Source organism: Gopherus evgoodei, chromosome 10 (genome assembly GCF_007399415.2).
Source record: "Gopherus evgoodei ecotype Sinaloan lineage chromosome 10, rGopEvg1_v1.p, whole genome shotgun sequence".
NCBI classification, from domain to species: Eukaryota; Metazoa; Chordata; order Testudines; family Testudinidae; genus Gopherus; species Gopherus evgoodei.
In genome coordinates, this window is record NC_044331.1 from 39,862,327 (window position 1) to 39,880,989 (window position 18,663).

The window sequence follows — 18,663 nt, forward strand, 5'->3', positions numbered from 1 at the left end:
AACTACTAGATTGCCTGGCTGGGAAGTCACTGGCAGGTGACGAGAGGGAGATTTCTTGCTTGGAAGATAGTAGGGAACAGCTGTTCTTGTTAATTGAATGGTTCATCCATCATCCTGTTGGAGGGAGTTACAAGCCAGAACTTCCCTGTTGTATAAAACCATAGGAAGACTCTAACAGTGAGAGATCTTGGGTCCCTCAATGCTACTCACTAGGCCAAAAGTGTAGGGTGATGGGCTGTCTAGTCAATGCAGGCATCTGCCTCTTCTTCAGGCTCCTGGAAACCTAATTTATTCCTGCTGATCACAGAGTTGCTGACTTTGGATCCTGGTGCTCACAGAGTTGACCAGACTTTCTGTTTAGGCTCCTGGGCCATGGTTTAGGACAGCCTCTTATTAATTGGCACACAAGTAGCAATCTACCCCCAGCCCTAACATGTGAAATGCTGGCTGTCCTGAACCACTGAATTCATCAGCAAAATTCCATTGGGTTACCATTGCCAAGCCAAAAAGACTGGGGCTGAGATCCTGTTTAAGACACTGGAGATTTATTGGTTTACTTCTTGGCTTCATCCGTCCCTTTCTCAGATTGGCTTCCAGGGGGCCAAGCCCCATTGTGGAAATCTCTGGTTCTCTGAAATATAACTGGGTTCCCTGCATTTGCTTCTTGTTAGCGACAGGATAAAGAGGCTGGAGAATGAAAAAGCTGAGATGAAGTCCGAGATCAGGAAACTGAAGGTAGGAGTGGCTTTGTTCCTATCTCCATATGCCCGATTTGTGGAAGGGATGCATGATGGTTTCAGTTACAGTCTTGGGAGCCTGGTGTAAATCTTTTCTGCTCCCTAGAAGCCCAGGGAAATATCTCCTGCTGGGATCCGGCTCCATTACAGGGATACATTACAATTAGGCCATGCATTTACGTGTCATTTCTACCCTCAGTCCATCTGGAGCACCCTCTCTTAGTGCTGGCTCTCATGATACCCTGGCATGATGGAGACTTTCAGGTGACCCTTTAGTGCACTAGGTCCTCCCCTCCAGGAATGGCATCCTTGTGGATACTCAGGCTTCTGTACGCTCTGCAACACCTGCCCTTTAGGGGTCCCACTGTCATGTCTTAAGAGCAGATGGAGGTGGTGCTTTTGCTATGGCATGTAACCCCCTTGGCCTCCATCTTAGCTCCTCCCTCCCCTACTTTGACTTTCCTTTTCCAAAGGTATTTTGAGTGAGATTCCGCCTTGGGGTGGATTTCTCTACAGTCTGCCAGTCCCTAACCTACAGCAAAGTGTTTCCATTTATTATTATATTGGGGTGCCGAGGAGCCCCAGTCATGGCCCAGGACCTCATTGGGGTAGGCACTGTACAAACACAGAACCAAGAGATGGTCCTGCCCCCCAAAAAGCTTATGACCTAAATAATCAGTGACTGAATTGTATGTGTAAACATCTGTATCATAATTCTGCTCCCCAGCCCTCAGATCACATTGGCAGTGGGGAATGCGGTGGATACAAAAGGGGTAGTTCCTCCCTTGGCTCTGATCCCCCATCTATTCTTTTCCAGCCTTGAGATCTGCCGGGTGTGTTGTAACAATTGCTCATTAGCCAGGAGCCAGCCATGCAGCTGTGAGCCACGTGCACTGGTGTCCCACCAAGCACGGCTTTCAGGGAGGCTGAGCATCGGGAAGGTTCATACCCATCATGCTTTCTTTCCCTTCTGGCAGCTGGACGGCGCTTCCGTCCTGCGGATTGAACTGGATGCCTGTAAGCAGGAGCTGGAGCTGGAAAAGAGCCGCAGTCAGGCTCTGAATGGCAAAGTGCAGCTGCTGCAGTCCCGGCGCCGGGACAATGCTACTCCACCACATGAGGTCGGTACCATTCTAGGTTTCTCCGGGGCAGGCCTGGGTGTTGTACCCACATCTGGGCCATGATCCCTATTGAGCTATTTTCTATTGCTTGGTGTTGCAACCTCCATAATTCTCAAGTGACAGCATGGTGACTCCATAGCAATTTCATTGTACGTTTAAATACCCTGCATTTTAATTGTGCTTCTCAGCCCTTATAGCATCCAGCCCACATGGGGCTGATCCAGCTGTGTCTCTGAACTGGCCTGGAACCTTAGTATCCCATGACCATTGTTGCTTTTCCACCTGTTCTGTTCAGTGTTTGTACTGGAGCAGGGCAGAGTGTGTGCACATCTGTGCTTTGAATTTTGGCTGAATTTTGGCCTACACTCTCTGCTTAGCTACCAGTCAGGTGACGGTAATAGGATTCAAACTCAGCCCTTCTGCTCTGACTACAGAAGCCTCTGTCTGTTGAGCTAAAGAGATAACGCTGTTCATTCAGCTGGTAGAAAGGACTGCTACAGACATGCTAACTCATCCTTCCCTGGTAGAGGGCAATGGTACACGTGCTAGTATATCAGACCCTGTCTGGCTTAGGCCCCGATCCTGCAATAGACTCCATAGTCACAGATCTTCCTGCCCCTGCCTACTGCGTAGGCCTGTGGTAGCAGATCCTGATGTGAGATCAGGGCTTTAACCACTTCCTGGGCGTGATCATCTGGTTTAGAAATGCCATGAAAATTGGACCCTGCAGTGTCCCTGTCCAGTCTAGCTCTAGCTGTGAGCTGCAGATACCCTAAGAACACATCTAAAGCGTTAACAGATACTTAACAATAGTAGCCAAGAAGCCAGGGCTTGTGGCTAAAGCACAAGCCCAACAGTCAGGACACCTGGGTTCTGTTCCTGGCTCATTCACTGACTTGCTCTGTGACCGTGGGCAAGTCGCGGCACCTTTTTGTGCCTCAGTTTCCTTTCCGGTAAACTAGGGTTAATGATACTGACCAACCCCACTGGGGAACAGTGGGGCTTTGAGGTCACTGGCTGGGAGGTGATGTTGATGTGTTTCCGCTGCAGTGGGAGTCCAGATTCAGCCACCTCTTTGCAGAGGACAAGGTGTGAGCTGTGCACTAGGGAGCAACAGGTCTGAGCTGCTGTTGCCTCAGTGACATCTCTGTCTGTATTTTCCAGCAGATCAAGTTCCCAGCAGCCTCCAATACCACAGCAACATCTGGCTTAGAGATGGATTGTCCTGTGTCCTCTCCAAGAAGGTGAGCGCCACAGCATGGTTTGTGAGTCCATCAGTCCCATCCTACATGCTGCCCTGACATACCCATACTCACTATGCCACATATCCAGCAGCACATCTGACTGTCTTACCCACCCCATTCTCCAGGCAGCATGTTACCCATGGCCAGCCTTGCGGGATGACCATCCTGCAGCCTGAAAAGGGGAACAGGAAAAGGGAGACCTGGAAGGAAAGCGAACATGGATCAGACTTTTATCTGTGTGTGGGCTCTTAAAGTGATGATCGCAGCCCCTGGGGGAGTTGGAGGACACCCTAGACAATGCTGTAGAGCAGAATGAAAGTCCTTGCAGGGACTCTGCTGAAATGAGGACCATGTCCACTGATGGTGAATGGTGTCTGCTTTGTATCTCAGTTCTCAGATTTCCAGTCCTCAAGGAGAACCGTTGGCCCTGGAGAGCCCCCGTGGCTTGATGGCCTCAGGGGGCCTGTCTGAGGTGGAGAGCCTGAAGCAGAAGCTCCAGAGGGAGACTGCATCCCGGCAGGAAAAGGAGGCACTGATCTGGACTCTGAGAGAGGTGCGGGCTGGATGTGTACTTTACAGCTGTTGTGTGTAGACACAGAGGAGGTGATGGAGGGGGAGGCTAGGAATCCCAGAGTGCTCTGCAGAGGACAGGATGGGGGTATCATGGAGTGTGATACCTTCTCTTTGATCCCTTCCTGCTGATGAGTGCCTCCTAGGGAAGAGTCTCTGGGCCAGATTCTACTGTTATGCCAGGGTGAATTCACAGACAGTGGAGTTGCTCTGGGCTCATACTGGCTAATGGAGAGCACAGTTTGTTCCCATGCAGCTAAGGAACTTCTCCTAACTATGGGGTTCAGGGGCTTCTGCAGAGCCCAACGAAAGGAAACTAGGAGTGAGACACTGGGCATATGATAGTTACACAAAGGAAATACAGAGATCCCCCACTGTGGAGATGTGCCAGGAGGGGTCCAGTCTCAGGGCATGGTGGGGATGAATATGTGCATCCCTGCAGGGGATGCCAAGAGATGAGGACGTGTGAAAATGAACCACGCACCTTCCAGGAGAAGAAATTCCCTGCAGGCAGACCTGGGAACAGCATGAGGAGGGCACCTAGGAAGAGAATGGGCAGTGAAGCTAAATCTCCTTTCTTTTACTGCTAGCAATTAGAAGAACTGAAACTAAAACAGCCAGGAGACATCAAGGTGAGAGGATCTACCTTGACGTCTTAACACATAGAGTGACTTGGTACAAGGTACAACTGCAGCCGTGCCAGTGGTGTTCAGTAACTCATCTTGGCAGGGGTGGCCTGTGGGCTCTCAGAGCAGCCAGTTCTAGGGGCCTGATGCCCCAACTGAATGAAGCACTTACGCATGTGCTTGATTTAAAGCCTGCGGAGTCATGTAGATTTACACCGGCTGAGGATCTGGCCCTGGAGCATTTTGTCCTTGGTCTGTTGTTTTCCTTAGTCTGAAATAAACAAGCACTTGTTTTGCTCTGTGAGTCTGGCAGAAATGTAGTGCTCTGCTTGAGGCTCTTATCTGCTCCTCAATACTGTGGCCTCTGAGCACCTTGTCATCTTCAATATATTGCTCTTCCCAGCCCCCTGTGTGGTAGGACAGTGCTGTTACCCCGTCGTACAGCTGGGCGCAGAGAGGCTGAGTGATGTGCCCAGGGTCACACCAGAAGGTCTATGCTAGAATAAGGAATTGATCCCAGCTCTTTCAAGTCCGAACCCCTGGGTGACCCTTCCTCTCCAATGGGGAAGAATGACAGGGTCCTGGGGAATGGAAGGTGTTAAAATAAATGGAAAATATTATTAGATGAATATAGTCACTGTTAACCCAAGAATATGGTGACACTGGCCATAATAATCACACCCAGTGTAGAGCCTCCCTCTGGTTCCCAAACAAGCCAGAAAACATGCAGAAGGCTCGAGAGGGGGCTTAATCCTGGAATGAGCTGATTCCACTTCTCTCTGTCAGGAATACGCTGCATTTCAAGGGTCTGAGTGTTATTCCGTGTAGCACACAGCTTCTTTCCCACAAGAGTCCAGTGTTTAGGCCACCATTTGGTTGAACATTTTGGACTCTGACCTTCTAAGAGGCAGCATGCCAGCCCAGGAGATCTCATTGTACGATCAAGGCCAGTACATTTGGGCGGGTCTCAGACTCGGCCCTGGGAACTTTTGGGAGAGTTCCATGGGGGTCGAAGGTTTTGCTTGGACATGAATTCCATGACTGATCCATGCCTGGCATTGTGTCAGGACCCATGGACAGCTTGTAGGTGCAATACCCACCCTCACCTTCCACTGGCATCACTTCTCCTGGGAGTTGGCATGTAATGAGTATCGTTGAGAACTTAGGTGACCCATTGACAATACTCCATAGGCTCACGCTGGCTATTGTGGACATCTGTAGCTAACACCTGAAGTTGGTTGCGTCCCACAGCCGGGGCTGGTGTAGGATCTGGTGTGCAGCAGTATCTGCTGCGTGACTGTGGCTGGAACAGCCTGTTGAGATCAGAGAATGTATCTGGTTTTATATTACATCCATTTCTGAGGTACCTATCACTGTCATATCTGGAATCTCTTTCATAAATGTGCTTGGAAATGGAATACCCCCCCCCAATGATGTCTGACTCTCTACTCCTCCTCCACAGCTTGTTGGCAGAGGGGTCCAATGCCAGTTTTTCTCTCTCATGCTTCAGGCCTCCCTGGAGGAAGTAGACACAGAGTTAGTGCTGGTCCGAAAAGAGCTGCAGAAGGTTTGGGACATGCTGAAAACCCGTGATACGGCACTGGAAGAACAACGGCTGGAGTTAGAATCATCCAGGAGCCAGGTACCAAACTTGTATGAACGTCCTGCAGAGACATGCTGGGTTATTATACTATTATTTGTATTCCAGGAGCACTTAGGGGACCCAGCTGAGATCAAGGCCCTGTTGTGCTAGGCACTGTACAAACACAGAGGATATGTCTACAATGCAATCAGGAGGTGTGATTGCAGCATGCCTGAACTAGCTTGGATGGAGCCACTCACTAAAAATAGCAGTGTAGCCTTGGCAGTGATGGCACAGGCTGCCTTAGTCCTTAACTGATCAGGACTGTACACGGGCTGCAATTAAACCTCCCAAATGCAGTGTAGACACAGCCAGAGTGAGAGACTTCTCCTGATCTAAAGAGCATCCAGTCAAAATAGACAAGCCAGGCAAAGGAAGGATGGGAAGGGAAGTGGCTTGCACATGGTCACTCCATCGACCAGCCTGGTCTCCTGAGTCCCAGGACAATTCCCTGTCCATGGAACCAGGCTGCCTCTCCTCTCAGATGGACTCATCTCAAAGTAGTGTGTGTTTCTGTGCTTGTACGTGTCCGTTGGTTGGATCAGCTCCCTTAGTGGTTCTCCAGAGTTCACTGCACATGCCTGGCAGGTGGCTGGATTAGTCCCTGGCTGTTTGTGGAGATCTACCTCAACCCCAGTCTGAGCTGCCTACCCCTTTTTCTTGGACGTTAGCAAATTAGATTCACCAGCAAAGAGCCCTACTCTGGTGTCAGGTAGCGGTGACTCCCTGGGGTAAGACTACAGCCCAGAACCAGCCATTGTAGTGCCTGTGAATAAGGAACACCAGCAGCAATACCACAGGGCTTGTCTGGGCTAGCTCCTCATCTGGGGTAACTCAAATAGCCCTTGCGTAAGGAGCTAGCAGACAGCAGGTGCGGCTGATGATGAAGTAGGTGACTTCACTGAGTAATGCTAACCTGCATCCTCTGTCTATTGCCAGTACACTGACTGCAGCTCAGAAAAGCTGAGACTGGAACAACTCGTCGCCTGTCTGGAGCACCAGCTGGCGGAGAGGTACAGAGCTAGCAGGGATTCAGTCCTAGGGCAATACTGAGCTGTGGGTGCTCCATATGCCGTCCCCACTAAAAAAACCCCAGGGGAAGCTGTGCGGTCTCCTCTGCATGGCACAACTCCCCTGCCGTGTAACTTTAAAAGGTATGGGCCAGAATCATCCCTGGTGTGACTCCAGTGGAGCTGCAGTGGGAATGTGCCTGGCCCTGTCTGTGAATGGAACAGCCATGGCAGGCTTCCACCAAGACCTGCAATGTTATGAGGTGGTGAGTGCAAATCCAGACCTGTCCCCGCTAACGTGGCTCCAGGTAGACCAAAGCTCTGCTCCACTAGCCTTTGGGACATCCCTAGGAGACACACCGCCCCCATGTGGAAAGTGGAGATGCATGTGGGAAAGAAACGGTGTACTGCTTCTCAGGTGGGCATTTCTGTGCCTCTGCCTGGCTGCTGCAGTCACCTCATTTATAGCAGTGGCAGCAGAGGGGGCCTAATGCCAGGGACGGTGACGTACAGAGAGATCCGGGTCCAGCATTCCGGAAGAGGGGGGCAGTTTGGGTCGAGAGTTTTGGTTCAAACCCATCTCTAGCAAACTATTGTCTCTGCTGCGTCGAACCTCGCTCCGGCCACCAGAGAGAGGGATCGCGCTAGTTATTAAAGGGAAATGTTTCTCTTGGGCACGTGTCAGAAACTACCGCAATATGTGACAGCCAGCATTGCCTGCTCCAGAGTCAGCCCTGGGAATGCCAAGAACCAGGCGTGTGAGGTACTTCTGGCTCAGGAGGCAAGTTCTCTTTAGACCCACAAGCCAAAAGCTGGAGCTGGGCCACATCCCTAAGACGTTCACCAGCTGGGGTCAGCACATCCGGATCCCAAGCTGTCTCTAGTACAGTGATAACGTAGGTAGCTGCAGCTGAGTCATCTATCGGGGCCCAAGTGCCCATCCTGTGCCAGGAGGGTGGTTTATTAAAAACCTGGTTATAAAGCAAGCTCACCTACCATGGCGTGAAGGCTGCCACAGGCAGGTTCTGGTAGGCTCCCCACATGGAAGCCCTGTGCTAGGAAAGCAACTGAGAGCCAGTGCTTAACTGCTGCACTAGGGTGGAGCTGGGCCCCAGGTCTTCCAGAGCAGAACAGATGGGAACTGGTGGGACCCCTTGGAAGAGCCAGGCTGAGGGCTGGATGGTGGCCCCATGTTAGGAGTGGGATGGGCCAGGGAGAGGGGGAAGTAGGGTGACCAGATGTCCCAATTTTATAGGGACAGTACTGATCTTTGGAGCTTTTTCTTACATAGGCACCTATTACCCCCCACCCCCAATCCGATTTTTCACACTTGCTATCTGGTCACCCTAGGAGGAGGAGCAAACTAGGCCCTGCCCTTTTGGGAGAGGATAGCACCAGCCATGGCACTAGATCCTTGCACTGGCCTGGGTCATGTTGTGCAGTGGGGAAAGCTGTGGGAGGGGGCAGGGATGGGCTCTCCCTGCAAGATGCCCCTCACAAAGTGTCATCCTGACTTTTCCATCAGGCTCCTCTCTCCACCCTTAGTGTGGGGAGGCTCCCTAGGGATCTGCTAAAGGCCCCTGTCTCTCTCTATTAGCTCCAGGATATTTCAGCTTTCTCTGTTCCTGGGAGAGGTGAACTGCCAGCACTTCTCTCTTCTGGAGACCCCCTCTAGCCTTGGTGGGGGGCCTCATTCTGGACTAACTCACCTGCATAATCCCTGTAGGTTTCCAAGGGGAGCACCAGCTCCACCCTGTCTACCCACCCCTCTCCACGTGCCCTGCCTGGGTTGAGGGACAGGGCAGGGATGCTGCTGCAGGAGTGGCTGATGTTCTCCTGTTGCTCATAGGACCTGTGCATGGGGAGTCCTTCTGTGCACTGATCTCTGGGGCACAATCTGAGCCCCCAAGCACAGAGTCTCGTGGTGTACAGCCCCCCATGCAGCCTCTTCCTCCCTTGCTACCTACACCGTAGTCTGGCCCTGCATGTGCATAGGCTCATGTTACCCACCTCTGTTTAACAGGGAGCAGGTTGGTTACTAGTGGGAGGCGCACACCCCCTCCCTTATAGGATCTCAAGCTCCCTGCTTGGGGCTCCGCTCAATGCTCTTGAGCCATGAAGACACATGGGACCATGTGGAGCTGTGACAAGAGCAGCGTGAGTTACATGCGACTGGAACCTCTCAAGACATGACAGACCCCCCAGGTCCATGGTCACAGACTTTGCAGCATAAAAGATGGTGCAACAGTGGGTGGGGGGAGGGGGGAGGCTCTTCCAGCCAACAGCAGTTTCACTAAAGGAGGGACTTGTGTCCACAGAGAACAGGCCTTGAGGCACCTTCAACAAGCAAGTGAGATGGAAAAAAACAAGCTGGAGATTCAAGCCTCTTCATTAGAGCTGAAGGTAATGCCTGAGAAAGCTGTGTGTCCCCTCTATGCAAAGGCACTCCAAGGAAAGGCTCATATGATTTTGTGTAGGGGTGTCACTAAATTCGCACTGTGATCGTAACACAGCTAGGGCAAAATCTTCCTTTCCAGCTCCATCTTACTCCATTCGCGCAACAGCCTCACACTATGGCCAGGACTTTCCAGAGAATGCTGCGGCAGGTTGGATTTTTGGGTGCCTGGCCCCAACAAGTGGGGCCAGATTTCCAGAAGAATCCAGCAGCCAGTGTGCACCCAAGAACAATGGCCCTGATTCTGAACAGCACACTCGGGAAATCTGTTCAGAACCTCAATCCTCTGGAACATTGTGGCCATTGTGTGAAGCTCTTGGGATGATGATAGAGGACGGGGCTGGAGAGAACCTCTTGTGCTGGAGCCTATCCTTTGTGCAGCAGCACAGATGTGTCCTAGGCCTATGTCTCCTCTAGTCTGCCCCATCTCCATGACAGCCCTGGGCAAGTTAATCCAAATTGTCTAACTGCCCTAACACTCTCCAGCTGCTACTACTTGTTACATGGAGGGGGGAGGATACTGGGGCAGGTTGCGAATGGGGGAGGATACCCAGGCAGGCTGGGCAGCGGTTGTGGGGGAAGATTACCGGGGAGGGCTGGGAAGGGGGGAGGATACCCGGGCAAGCTGGGGAGTGGTTGGGGGGTGGGGAAAGGATACCTGGGCAGGCTGGGGAGTGGGAAGGATACCAGGACAGGCTGGGGAGTTGTTGGGGGGAAGGATACCCAGGCAGGCTAGGGAGTGGTTGGGGGGAAGAAGACCTGGGCAGTCTGGGGAGTGGTTGGGGGGTGGGGGAAGGATACCAGAGCAGGCTGGGGAGTGGTTGGGGGGGAAGGATACCCAGGCAGGCTGGGGAGTGGTTGGGGGTGGGGGAAGGATACCTGGGCAGGCTGGGGAGTGGTTGGTGGGGGGGAGGGAGGAAGGATACCCGAGCAGGCTGGGAAGTGGTTGCGGGGGGAGGGCGGGAAGGATACCGGAGCAGGCTGGGGAGTGGTTGGGGGGGAAGGATACCCGGGCAGGCTGGGGAGTGGTTGGGGGTGGGGAGGGGAAGGATACCAGGATGGGCTGGGGAGTGGTTAGTAGTGTGACACAAGAGAGCTAATTAGCACTGACGTTGGGTATGAATCCGTGGAAATGCTCTCTGCACTCGCCATCCCTTCCCAACATCTAGTAGGCTGGAGTGAATCACCGCCGATGAAGAGCGACGATGATGTGGGATGTTATCGCAGGGGGGCTGGATGGCTCAGGAGACTGAGGCTGAGCTGTGGAGCCACCAGTTCAAATCCAGCCCCTCTCCTTGGGCTCTTAAAGCTGGTGGCGGGTTGGCAGTCCCATGAAAGGAGATTGGGGTTTTGGCCTGGTTCCTAGGGGATGGAGGTGTCTGCATTTAAAACCCCACCCCCACTGCCAGCACAGAGGACAAAGATCAAATGGGCCACGGAGACTGAACTCCCCACTCCTCCTTGTGGGGCTCCCACTAGGTCATGACAGAGGCACACTTGCAGGGTGGTGGAGGAAAGCTGGTGTGGCTGCTGCCTGTGCGGTACTTACGGACAGAGGGCATCGCTCTCCTGTTCCAGTAGGCTACACTAGCCCTTATGCCAGAAGCTCTGTCCCACCGAGTCTGTAGCTGTCTCAGTGACTGGCCCATGCAGAGGTCACACTTTTAAATGCTCCTGTCTGACCTCCCCTTTTCATCCTGACTAGCTGGCAGAAGTGGAGGTCCTGAGAGACGACGCCCAGCGACGCAACCAGGCATCGGGCCCTCTAGAGGTACAGAACTCGGGCCCCAGGCAGGGCCGTGCCAGCCACTCCCAGGGGAAGTGCTCCCGGTGCGATGCTTTTCTGGCCCAGCTGAACAAGATGATTCAAAGTAAGGGCTCCTCCCTGTAAGTGTAAGCTGCTCTGACACCAGTGGGGTTAGGAGGCTCAGTTCGTCAGCGTTTGCAGAGAACTTGGAGATCCCTGATGGCAGGTGCTGGAGAATCACTAACCAGACTCTCAGTTCCTTCTTACACAAGTGTGGTGACGGTCACCGGCCGGTCCATTCTTTCTCCCTTCCCGAATGGTCACCCTGCACCTAATGTCCTCTGCTGGGTTGACTTGCTCAGCTGCTTTCTGCAGGGGCAGTGGTGGTGCCTTGGTCACTCCTGTTCTCTCCCTTTGGCACAACAGTTCAGTTTCCAGAGGACTCAGATACTTTGACTGAAGTCTTGGGCTTAATCTAGGGGGAGCTGGGTGAAGTTCTCTGGCCTGGGACATGCAGGAGGTCAGACCAGATGATCTGATAGCCCCTCCTGGCTGTTAATTCTATTGCCACGCTGGACCTGAGCGTGATGCTTAACAGCAAGGCTCTTTTTTGCGGGGGTGGACAAGGCATTTGCTGCCCGGGGAGTGCTGGACTCAATGTTTGCAGCTGCTACTATAACATTTTCCTCACCCCTGTCTCTCCTTCACTGCTTGATTTGGCTCCAGGCTGTACAGAGAAAGGGGCTGTGCTGCAGGAGGACCAGGCCTTGACCTACCTGTGTGAGCTGCAGGGGCTCCTCAAGGTGAGTGACAGCAGAGGCCCTCTGTGGAACAGCACAGCTCGTGCAGGGGTTTTAACATCCCCTGAAGGAACCTCAGTCCATTTCTGGGTCGGTTTCTGTCCCGGTTCTGCCGCCAAAGAGCTCCCGCAGGGAATGCAACGTTGCTGGACGATGTCGCAGGGATGCGGAGAGCAGCTCTGTGTGCCGTCCCAGTTGTGACCCTCAAATCTGCACCGTGTGTCTCACTGTAACAAGGTAGGGGGGTCAGGGGAATGTTCAACAACCTTAGTGCCCATCGGTGGCACTGTCTGGGCAGGGAGACCTCAGACATAGCCTTGCCTATGACTTTGTGTCCAGGCACCCAGCTGCTTCGTTAGTAATTTTAGTATGGTCGTGAGGTCCCATTGTGCTGGGCACTGTACAGAGACTAGAAAACAGTCCCTGCCCTGACGAGCTCACAAGCTAATTGCTCACTTCACTTCGCTTCTTCACTTCTTTTCCTGTTTACACAGGGGTGGAGGGCCCACAGTTCTCCTTCAGGTCCATGGCATTGGGGCATAGGTCTTGGAGTTCCAGCCCTTTTCTTTCCATCATATCGTGATTCTCCCACGCCCTTTCTTGCCATCCTCTTCCTCCCAGGCTTTCTTTGCTGTTCCCATTCCTATCACACGTCCAGCCCACCACAACCGCGCACCCTCCAGCCTATCTATCACTCACAGGCCCAAATTCATCTTCCCCCTAAATCCTTCCATGTGCACACTGTCTACCCACCGCCTGCCTGCCATTCTCTTCAGTATATTATTTTCTACTGCCTGTATCTTCTTTTCTCCCATCTCCATAAGACCCACTGTTTCCAAACCAGAGAGCAGGCAGGGATAGACACACGCAGCATACACCTTGTCATGGTCACTTAGGGCAGGGGCTTGGGTGTCCCCACTCCGAGGTGCTCTCTCCGCACTGGACACTCCCCTGACCCACTGATCATTGCCTAGAGTTCAAAGCAAATACAATGTATTAAAGAGCAATCAATTTTTTAAAAAATAAGGAAAGAATGGGAAAGGTTAAAGGAAAACCTGTCACCCGGCACTGTGGCACGGGGACATCACAACCAGCCCTGGCTGGACTGTCATGGCAGTTCACAGCTCATTCCTCACACGTCCCAGGCCCCTGCCCAGGCCCTGGCTGTGCTGCAGGGATGCTGCAGGTCGGACACTTGCTCTGGCAGTGGCCACACGCCTTCAGGCTCTAGTTGGCAGGACCCTTTCCCCAAGTGTCACCCGCCACCCCCCATCGGGGTTATCAACCCCACCCCCCCACCAAGTCTGGCCAGCAGGGCCTCTTGACTGGGGGTGTCTCCCTGCACTGCACCCTCTGCCCAGGGTCCCCCTCGCTCTCCACAGCTGCTCACCGCACCCAGCTCCAGACTGCTCCAGCCCCAGCCCCAGCCCCAGCCCCAGCTCCACTCTGCCTCGGCACTGCTGCTGCTCTGCACCCAGCAACCTGGGCTGCTCCTCTGGCCCCTCAGGCTCCTGCTCTCTCCTTAGCTCAGCCCCTCTGGCCAGGCAGCTCCAGCTCACACAGAGGATAGGACCCCCTAACTCCCTCATTGGCCTACCTGCCCCGTCAATCAGGCTGACCTGGAGCATTGGCTTCTCCCCATTGCCCCTGGGGACTGTCAGTCTCAGGCTCCTGATTTCTCATCAGCCCTTCCCCTTTCTAAAAAGCCCCACTAAGTTCCAGTGAGGGTCCAGCAGTCCCCTTACACTCACAGAACATAAGTTCTTTCTTCTGATTCAGCTTCTCTCCTAAAACATCAACCAACAGCCCTTCTTCCACCGTTCCTGCTTGCATAACTCCAGTTCCCTTTGTGTTTCCCCATGGGCTACAAACACAGATGCCCACTCTGCTACCGCATTTATCAAGCTAAAAGACAAGGCAGCCAAAGAGAAATAGACCCACTGTTGCCCTGTCTCCCATGAGGGGCTAGAGACCTCTCTCCCCTCTGGCTGGAGCAAATGCTGCAAATTAGCCTCCACACCCCCGAGTTGGTCAGAAACAGAGAGAAAAGTAGAGAATGAAGCAGAGAGACTGAGTAGTGGTTAGAGTACCAGCCTGGGCTTGGGTGAGACGGTTACAGTTCTGCCCTCTGCCTCAGTCTCCCTGTGGGACCGTGGGCAAGTCACTTAGGACCAGATTTCCGGAAGTATCTAGGTACCCAATATAGCTAGGTGCCCAGTGGGATTTTCAAAAGCCTATTGGCATTGTTAGGTGCCTAAATATCTTTGAAAACCAGCCCTTAATTTCTCTAGTCCAGCCCTCCAAAGGGAGTTAGGTGCCTAAATACCTTTGAGGATCTAGCCCTTTGAGCCTCTCCTACCCATCTGTATAATGGGGTTGGTAGCTCTATGCTGCTCCCCCAGAGGTATGTGAGGATAATACACGAAGACTCAGGAGGCACTCAGCTACTGTGGTGCGGGGAGCCATGGGAGTGCCTAAGAGAGCCAGATACAACAGCAAGACATACAAACACCATGGACTGCATCACTCGAGTGGCCCTAAACGTGGTAACAAAGCACCGCAGGGCGCATCCCCTTATCAGAATGTCACTCAGTCAGGTTGCTGCTGGCCGCCTAGCAAAGCTGCACCCTCTTTGGGACACCCACTCCCCAGCCTCAGCCCGGGTCAGTCTTGCCTACTGCTTAGCCCATGAGGTATCCAGATGTAGCGATGCTCCAAGCTTAAAGGCCTTTCTGGGCCTCAGGGTACAACATAGCTAATACTACTCCTTTTCTCCTGCACTGTAGCTGGCTGGTCTGGTTGGTCTGTAACATCTTTGGGGCAGGGACTGGCTCTAGTACAGTGCCAGGCACAATGGAGCTCTGATTGCGCATGGGGCCTCTCAGCGGAACCATGATATAATAGTAGCTAAGTTAGTAACACCATGGTGATGGGACAGTTCTGAGACCTTCTGGGAGATCTAGAGAAATGGCCCTTTCCAGGAAGACATGGGACAAGCTCCGACCACACGTCCATTCAGAATCCCTGCACTGTAGATCGATAGTTCCACTTCCCCAGACAGTCTCCAAGGTGTCTTTTTTACCTCCTCCGCCCACTGGAGCAAGGAGATGGAACTGAAATAGAACAGAATGAGAGATCCAAGTCCATTCATCGCTCCACCCTGCCCACGTGGGTCTGTTTCTTTTCAGGGGCTGAGTCCGTGCGCGGCCAGCCAAGTCACAAGGAGCCCCCAGGAAAAGAGCCAGACCCTGGAACAGCAGCATCAGTTGGTGACTGAGCAGGTAACAAACCATGCATTCAGCTTTGTCTCAGGCTGTCTGCCTCATCATAGTTTTTATGCTTCTCTGAAGCGGGCAGGTGGTCTCCAGGGCCAGGGAGCCATCACAGGCAGGATTCTGCTGTCAGAGCAGCTGTGTGAGCGTGGGCTCTGGCATGTGGCTGCGTGAACATGTGGGCATCGAGGGGAGGTAGCCAAAAGCCCTGACTGAAATTGCATGGGTATTTGAGATGACCAGGATGGATGGAGTGTCCCAGCTAGCTGGAGCAAGGCACAGGAAGGCAGGGGTAGCTACAAGCAGCTTGGGAAAGTGTGGGGGTATCCCAAGGACCCAGAATGGATGGAAAGTAGAACAGGCTTCCTAGTTACTGTCCAGAGCCTCTTGCACCTGGGGATTTAGACTGATGAGGTGAGGGCTGGTAGAGCCCCTGAAATTCACTCTCTGCTGCTCCAACAGCTCAAGGGCTTGTTCAGACAGAGGCAGCAGCTGCAGTCAGGGCACAGGAAGCTGCCAAGAGACCAGAAGGACGAGTGCTCAGTGGAGCAATGGGTGAAGAACTCTCAAGTGGTAAGAACTGCCTGCCCCGTCCCTGCCCCGCATTAGTCCAGCTCCATGCAGCCCATCTTCACACCCAGGTGACTGCAGTAAGGCTGGTGCTGGTTTGTGGGTATTGGGACTCAGGCAGCAACTTTGAATGTGGGAGTCGGTTGACTCTGAAGGGCTATCAGCTACGAGCCACGAACCCACCAGGTACTCCTGGTATCTGCCATGAACCCACTATCGTCTTTGGTCTCATGTGGTTTCTGCAGAATGCAAGAGGAGCCATCAAGCCACACGGGAAACCTCCACAGGAGCTAAAAGAAAAGCAGCAGCCTGTGCCAGGAGATCTGGGCTTCTCCACCAGCACCGAAGAAGCGCAGAGCCTCAGGCTACAACTGCAAGAGAAAACGGAAATGGTATAGGCCTGCCCTGCCCCAGGGAATGCCCCACAGCTCAAGGGCAAGCTCGGTACTGAGTGGGGAGCTGCAGAGACAGGATCAAGTTCAGGGCCGGCTTTAGGCCGATTCAGCTGATTCCTCAGAATCGGGCCCCGCGCCTAAGAGGGCCCCGGGCCTTAAGCCCTTTTAAACTTTTTTTTACTTACCCCGGCTGCAGTCTGCTCCGGGGTCTTCCATGGCCCCGCTCCCCTGACCAAAGCGCCGGCAGGAGCGGGGCTGCCCCACAGCCCAGCTCTCCCAGCTGGAGCCCCGGCCTGAGCAGGGCAAGCCCTGCGGTCCCTGCTGGAGCCCCGGCCGGAGCGGGGCAAGCCGCGCTGCAACCCCGGCTGGAGCCCCGGCCAGAGCGGGGCAAGCCGCCCCGGCCGGAGCGCAAGACCTATCCTGCAGCCCTGCTCGAGCTCTGGGCCCTTTAAATAGCCCCCAAAGCCCTGGGATAGCGGGGGCTCCGGGGGCTATTTAAAGGGTCGGGGCTCCAGCTGCCTCTGCCACCCAGTCCTTTAAATAGCCACTGGAGCCCCTCCACCCCCATGTATTCTCCAGGGCTCCCGCGGCTATTTAAAAGGTCTCGGGGGGTAGAAGCAGGGGAGCCCCAGGCCCTTTGAATAACCCCCAGAGCCCTGGGATAGTGGGAGCCTTGGGGGCTATTTAAAGGGTGGGGGCTCCAGCTGCCTCTGCTGCACCCCCTGCCCTGCCTGCACCAGCCCTGTCCCCCCACCTGCGGCCAGCTCTGCACCCCGTGCCCACAGCCAGCCCCTGCCAACCCCCCTGCCCTGTCTCCAGCCAACCCCTGCCACACACCTCTGTGGCCCTGCTCAAAGCCAGCCAGCCCCACACACAGCCCTGCCTGCACCAGCCCTGCACACCCTGCCCACACCCAGCCCTGCACCCCCTGCCCTGTCTCCAGCCAATCCCTGCTGCACCCCCCTGCCTGAAGCCAGCCAGTTCCGCACTCCTCTGTCTCCAGCCCTCTCAACCCCTGCTGCATCCCCCTGCGGCCCTGCCTGAAGCCAGCCCACCCCACACACCCCTGTCTCCAGCCAGCCCTGCACCCCTTGCCCTGCCTGCAGCTAGACCCTACCTCTAGTCAGCCCCTGCCCTGCCTCCAACCGGCTTCATGTCCACTGCTGCCCTGCAGTTCCCAGGGCAGTAACCCTGCACACCTGCTTCAATGAGGGGGGCAGGGAGCAGCTGGGACCCACACATGTGCACACCCGCAGGGAGTGGCAGGGACCCACACATGTGAAATGGTGGTCATTAATAAGTAATCAACAGCATATATGATGCAATGTACATAATATATAATTGTATTATTTATATAGTTATGGAAAGTAAATAATACATGGAAGAAATAATAGGCTTTTTTTTTTTTTTACACTTTTTTTTTTTTTTAGTCAATCACTGCCAGGGCCCCACCGAAAATGTTCAAATTGGGCCCCGCACTTCCTAAAGCCGGCCCTGATCAAGCTGGCCAGAGGCTGGGAATCAGTTTGAGCATCAGTGCAAACTCCTCCTCTGCCATCCACCATTATAGAAGGATCCCCAGGCTCATGTGCTGCCAGAGCTCATCATGCTCTGTGCATCCTACTCCACACCTTTATCCCTCTGCATCGGATTTTCTGACTGCCTCTTAAGGAATCTGCCATTTTCATGGCCTCCCATTAAAATATGTGCATGTGCAAGGGGTCACCCAGGCAATGTACCTGCCGCAGGGTTTCTAACCAAGCTGCTCTGTGTTGTTTCCAGATTTCTGCCATGGCCTCTGAGATCCAGGGACTGCAGCAAAAGAACGAACACCTGATGAAAGGTAGGATGGTGGCATTGCCACGGCACAGGCTGTTCTTAATGGTACCAGGCTGCTGCTTGCAGCTATACTGCAGGGCAGCGGGAATGGGGTGGTGGGCCAGCAGAGACCAAGGTAGGCTGCTCATTTAAAAAGTGAAAGCTCAAGGCCTTTCTGCAGTCTAGGGCCTGATCCTGGGAAATGCCGAGCGCTCTCAATCCCACCTGGTTCTAATGGGAATTGAGGTTGCTCAGGACCAGATCCTCAAAGATGTTTAAAGGCCTAACTCCCATTGAAATCCATGAGAGTTAGGAGCCTAAATATCTTTGAGGATCTGGGCCCCAACGCCTCCATGAAGAGGGACAGTCTCTCTCTAGATTGAGGCCTATCAACATGAGAATCACCATGTCTCTGAACAATCCAATGATCCTCCATGTCTAGAATCCTGCATCTAGTTTCTGGACGCATCAGAGGAAAGCAGGGCAGCCTTCAGGGTACACAACACACGTGCAATATCATGCTGTGATGGGAAGGCATGTTTGAGCTGGGACATAAATAGCTTTTGATATATTTACCCTGACGTACATGACCCCAGCTGCTGTTATTTTATAGACTAGATTTCAGCATTTACCCAGCCCTTTGCCTTGGTAACATC

General features: G+C 53.6%; 1 protein-coding gene across 8 annotated transcripts in view; it reads left to right on the forward strand.

Annotated features, from left to right (window-relative positions):
* LOC115659050 (protein lava lamp-like) overlaps positions 1-18,663 on the forward strand; it is a 42,067-nt gene that overhangs the window by 21,037 nt on the left and 2,367 nt on the right. For 5 of the 8 annotated variants that reach the window (XM_030578776.1, XM_030578778.1, XM_030578774.1 and 2 more), the window contains 14 exons: positions 672-735; positions 1,715-1,858; positions 3,023-3,102; positions 3,493-3,655; positions 4,263-4,304; positions 5,761-5,940; positions 6,880-6,953; positions 9,269-9,353; positions 11,111-11,276; positions 11,879-11,955; positions 15,141-15,233; positions 15,687-15,797; positions 16,040-16,186; positions 17,972-18,032. In XM_030578776.1, the coding sequence (XP_030434636.1) occupies positions 672-735; positions 1,715-1,858; positions 3,023-3,102; positions 3,493-3,655; positions 4,263-4,304; positions 5,761-5,940; positions 6,880-6,953; positions 9,269-9,353; positions 11,111-11,276; positions 11,879-11,955; positions 15,141-15,233; positions 15,687-15,797; positions 16,040-16,186; positions 17,972-18,032 (1,487 nt within the window). The remainder of the gene's footprint in view (positions 1-671; positions 736-1,714; positions 1,859-3,022; positions 3,103-3,492; positions 3,656-4,262; positions 4,305-5,760; positions 5,941-6,879; positions 6,954-9,268; positions 9,354-11,110; positions 11,277-11,878; positions 11,956-15,140; positions 15,234-15,686; positions 15,798-16,039; positions 16,187-17,971; positions 18,033-18,663) is intronic. The other 3 variants (XM_030578779.1, XM_030578780.1, XM_030578781.1) reach the window with 3 other exon arrangements.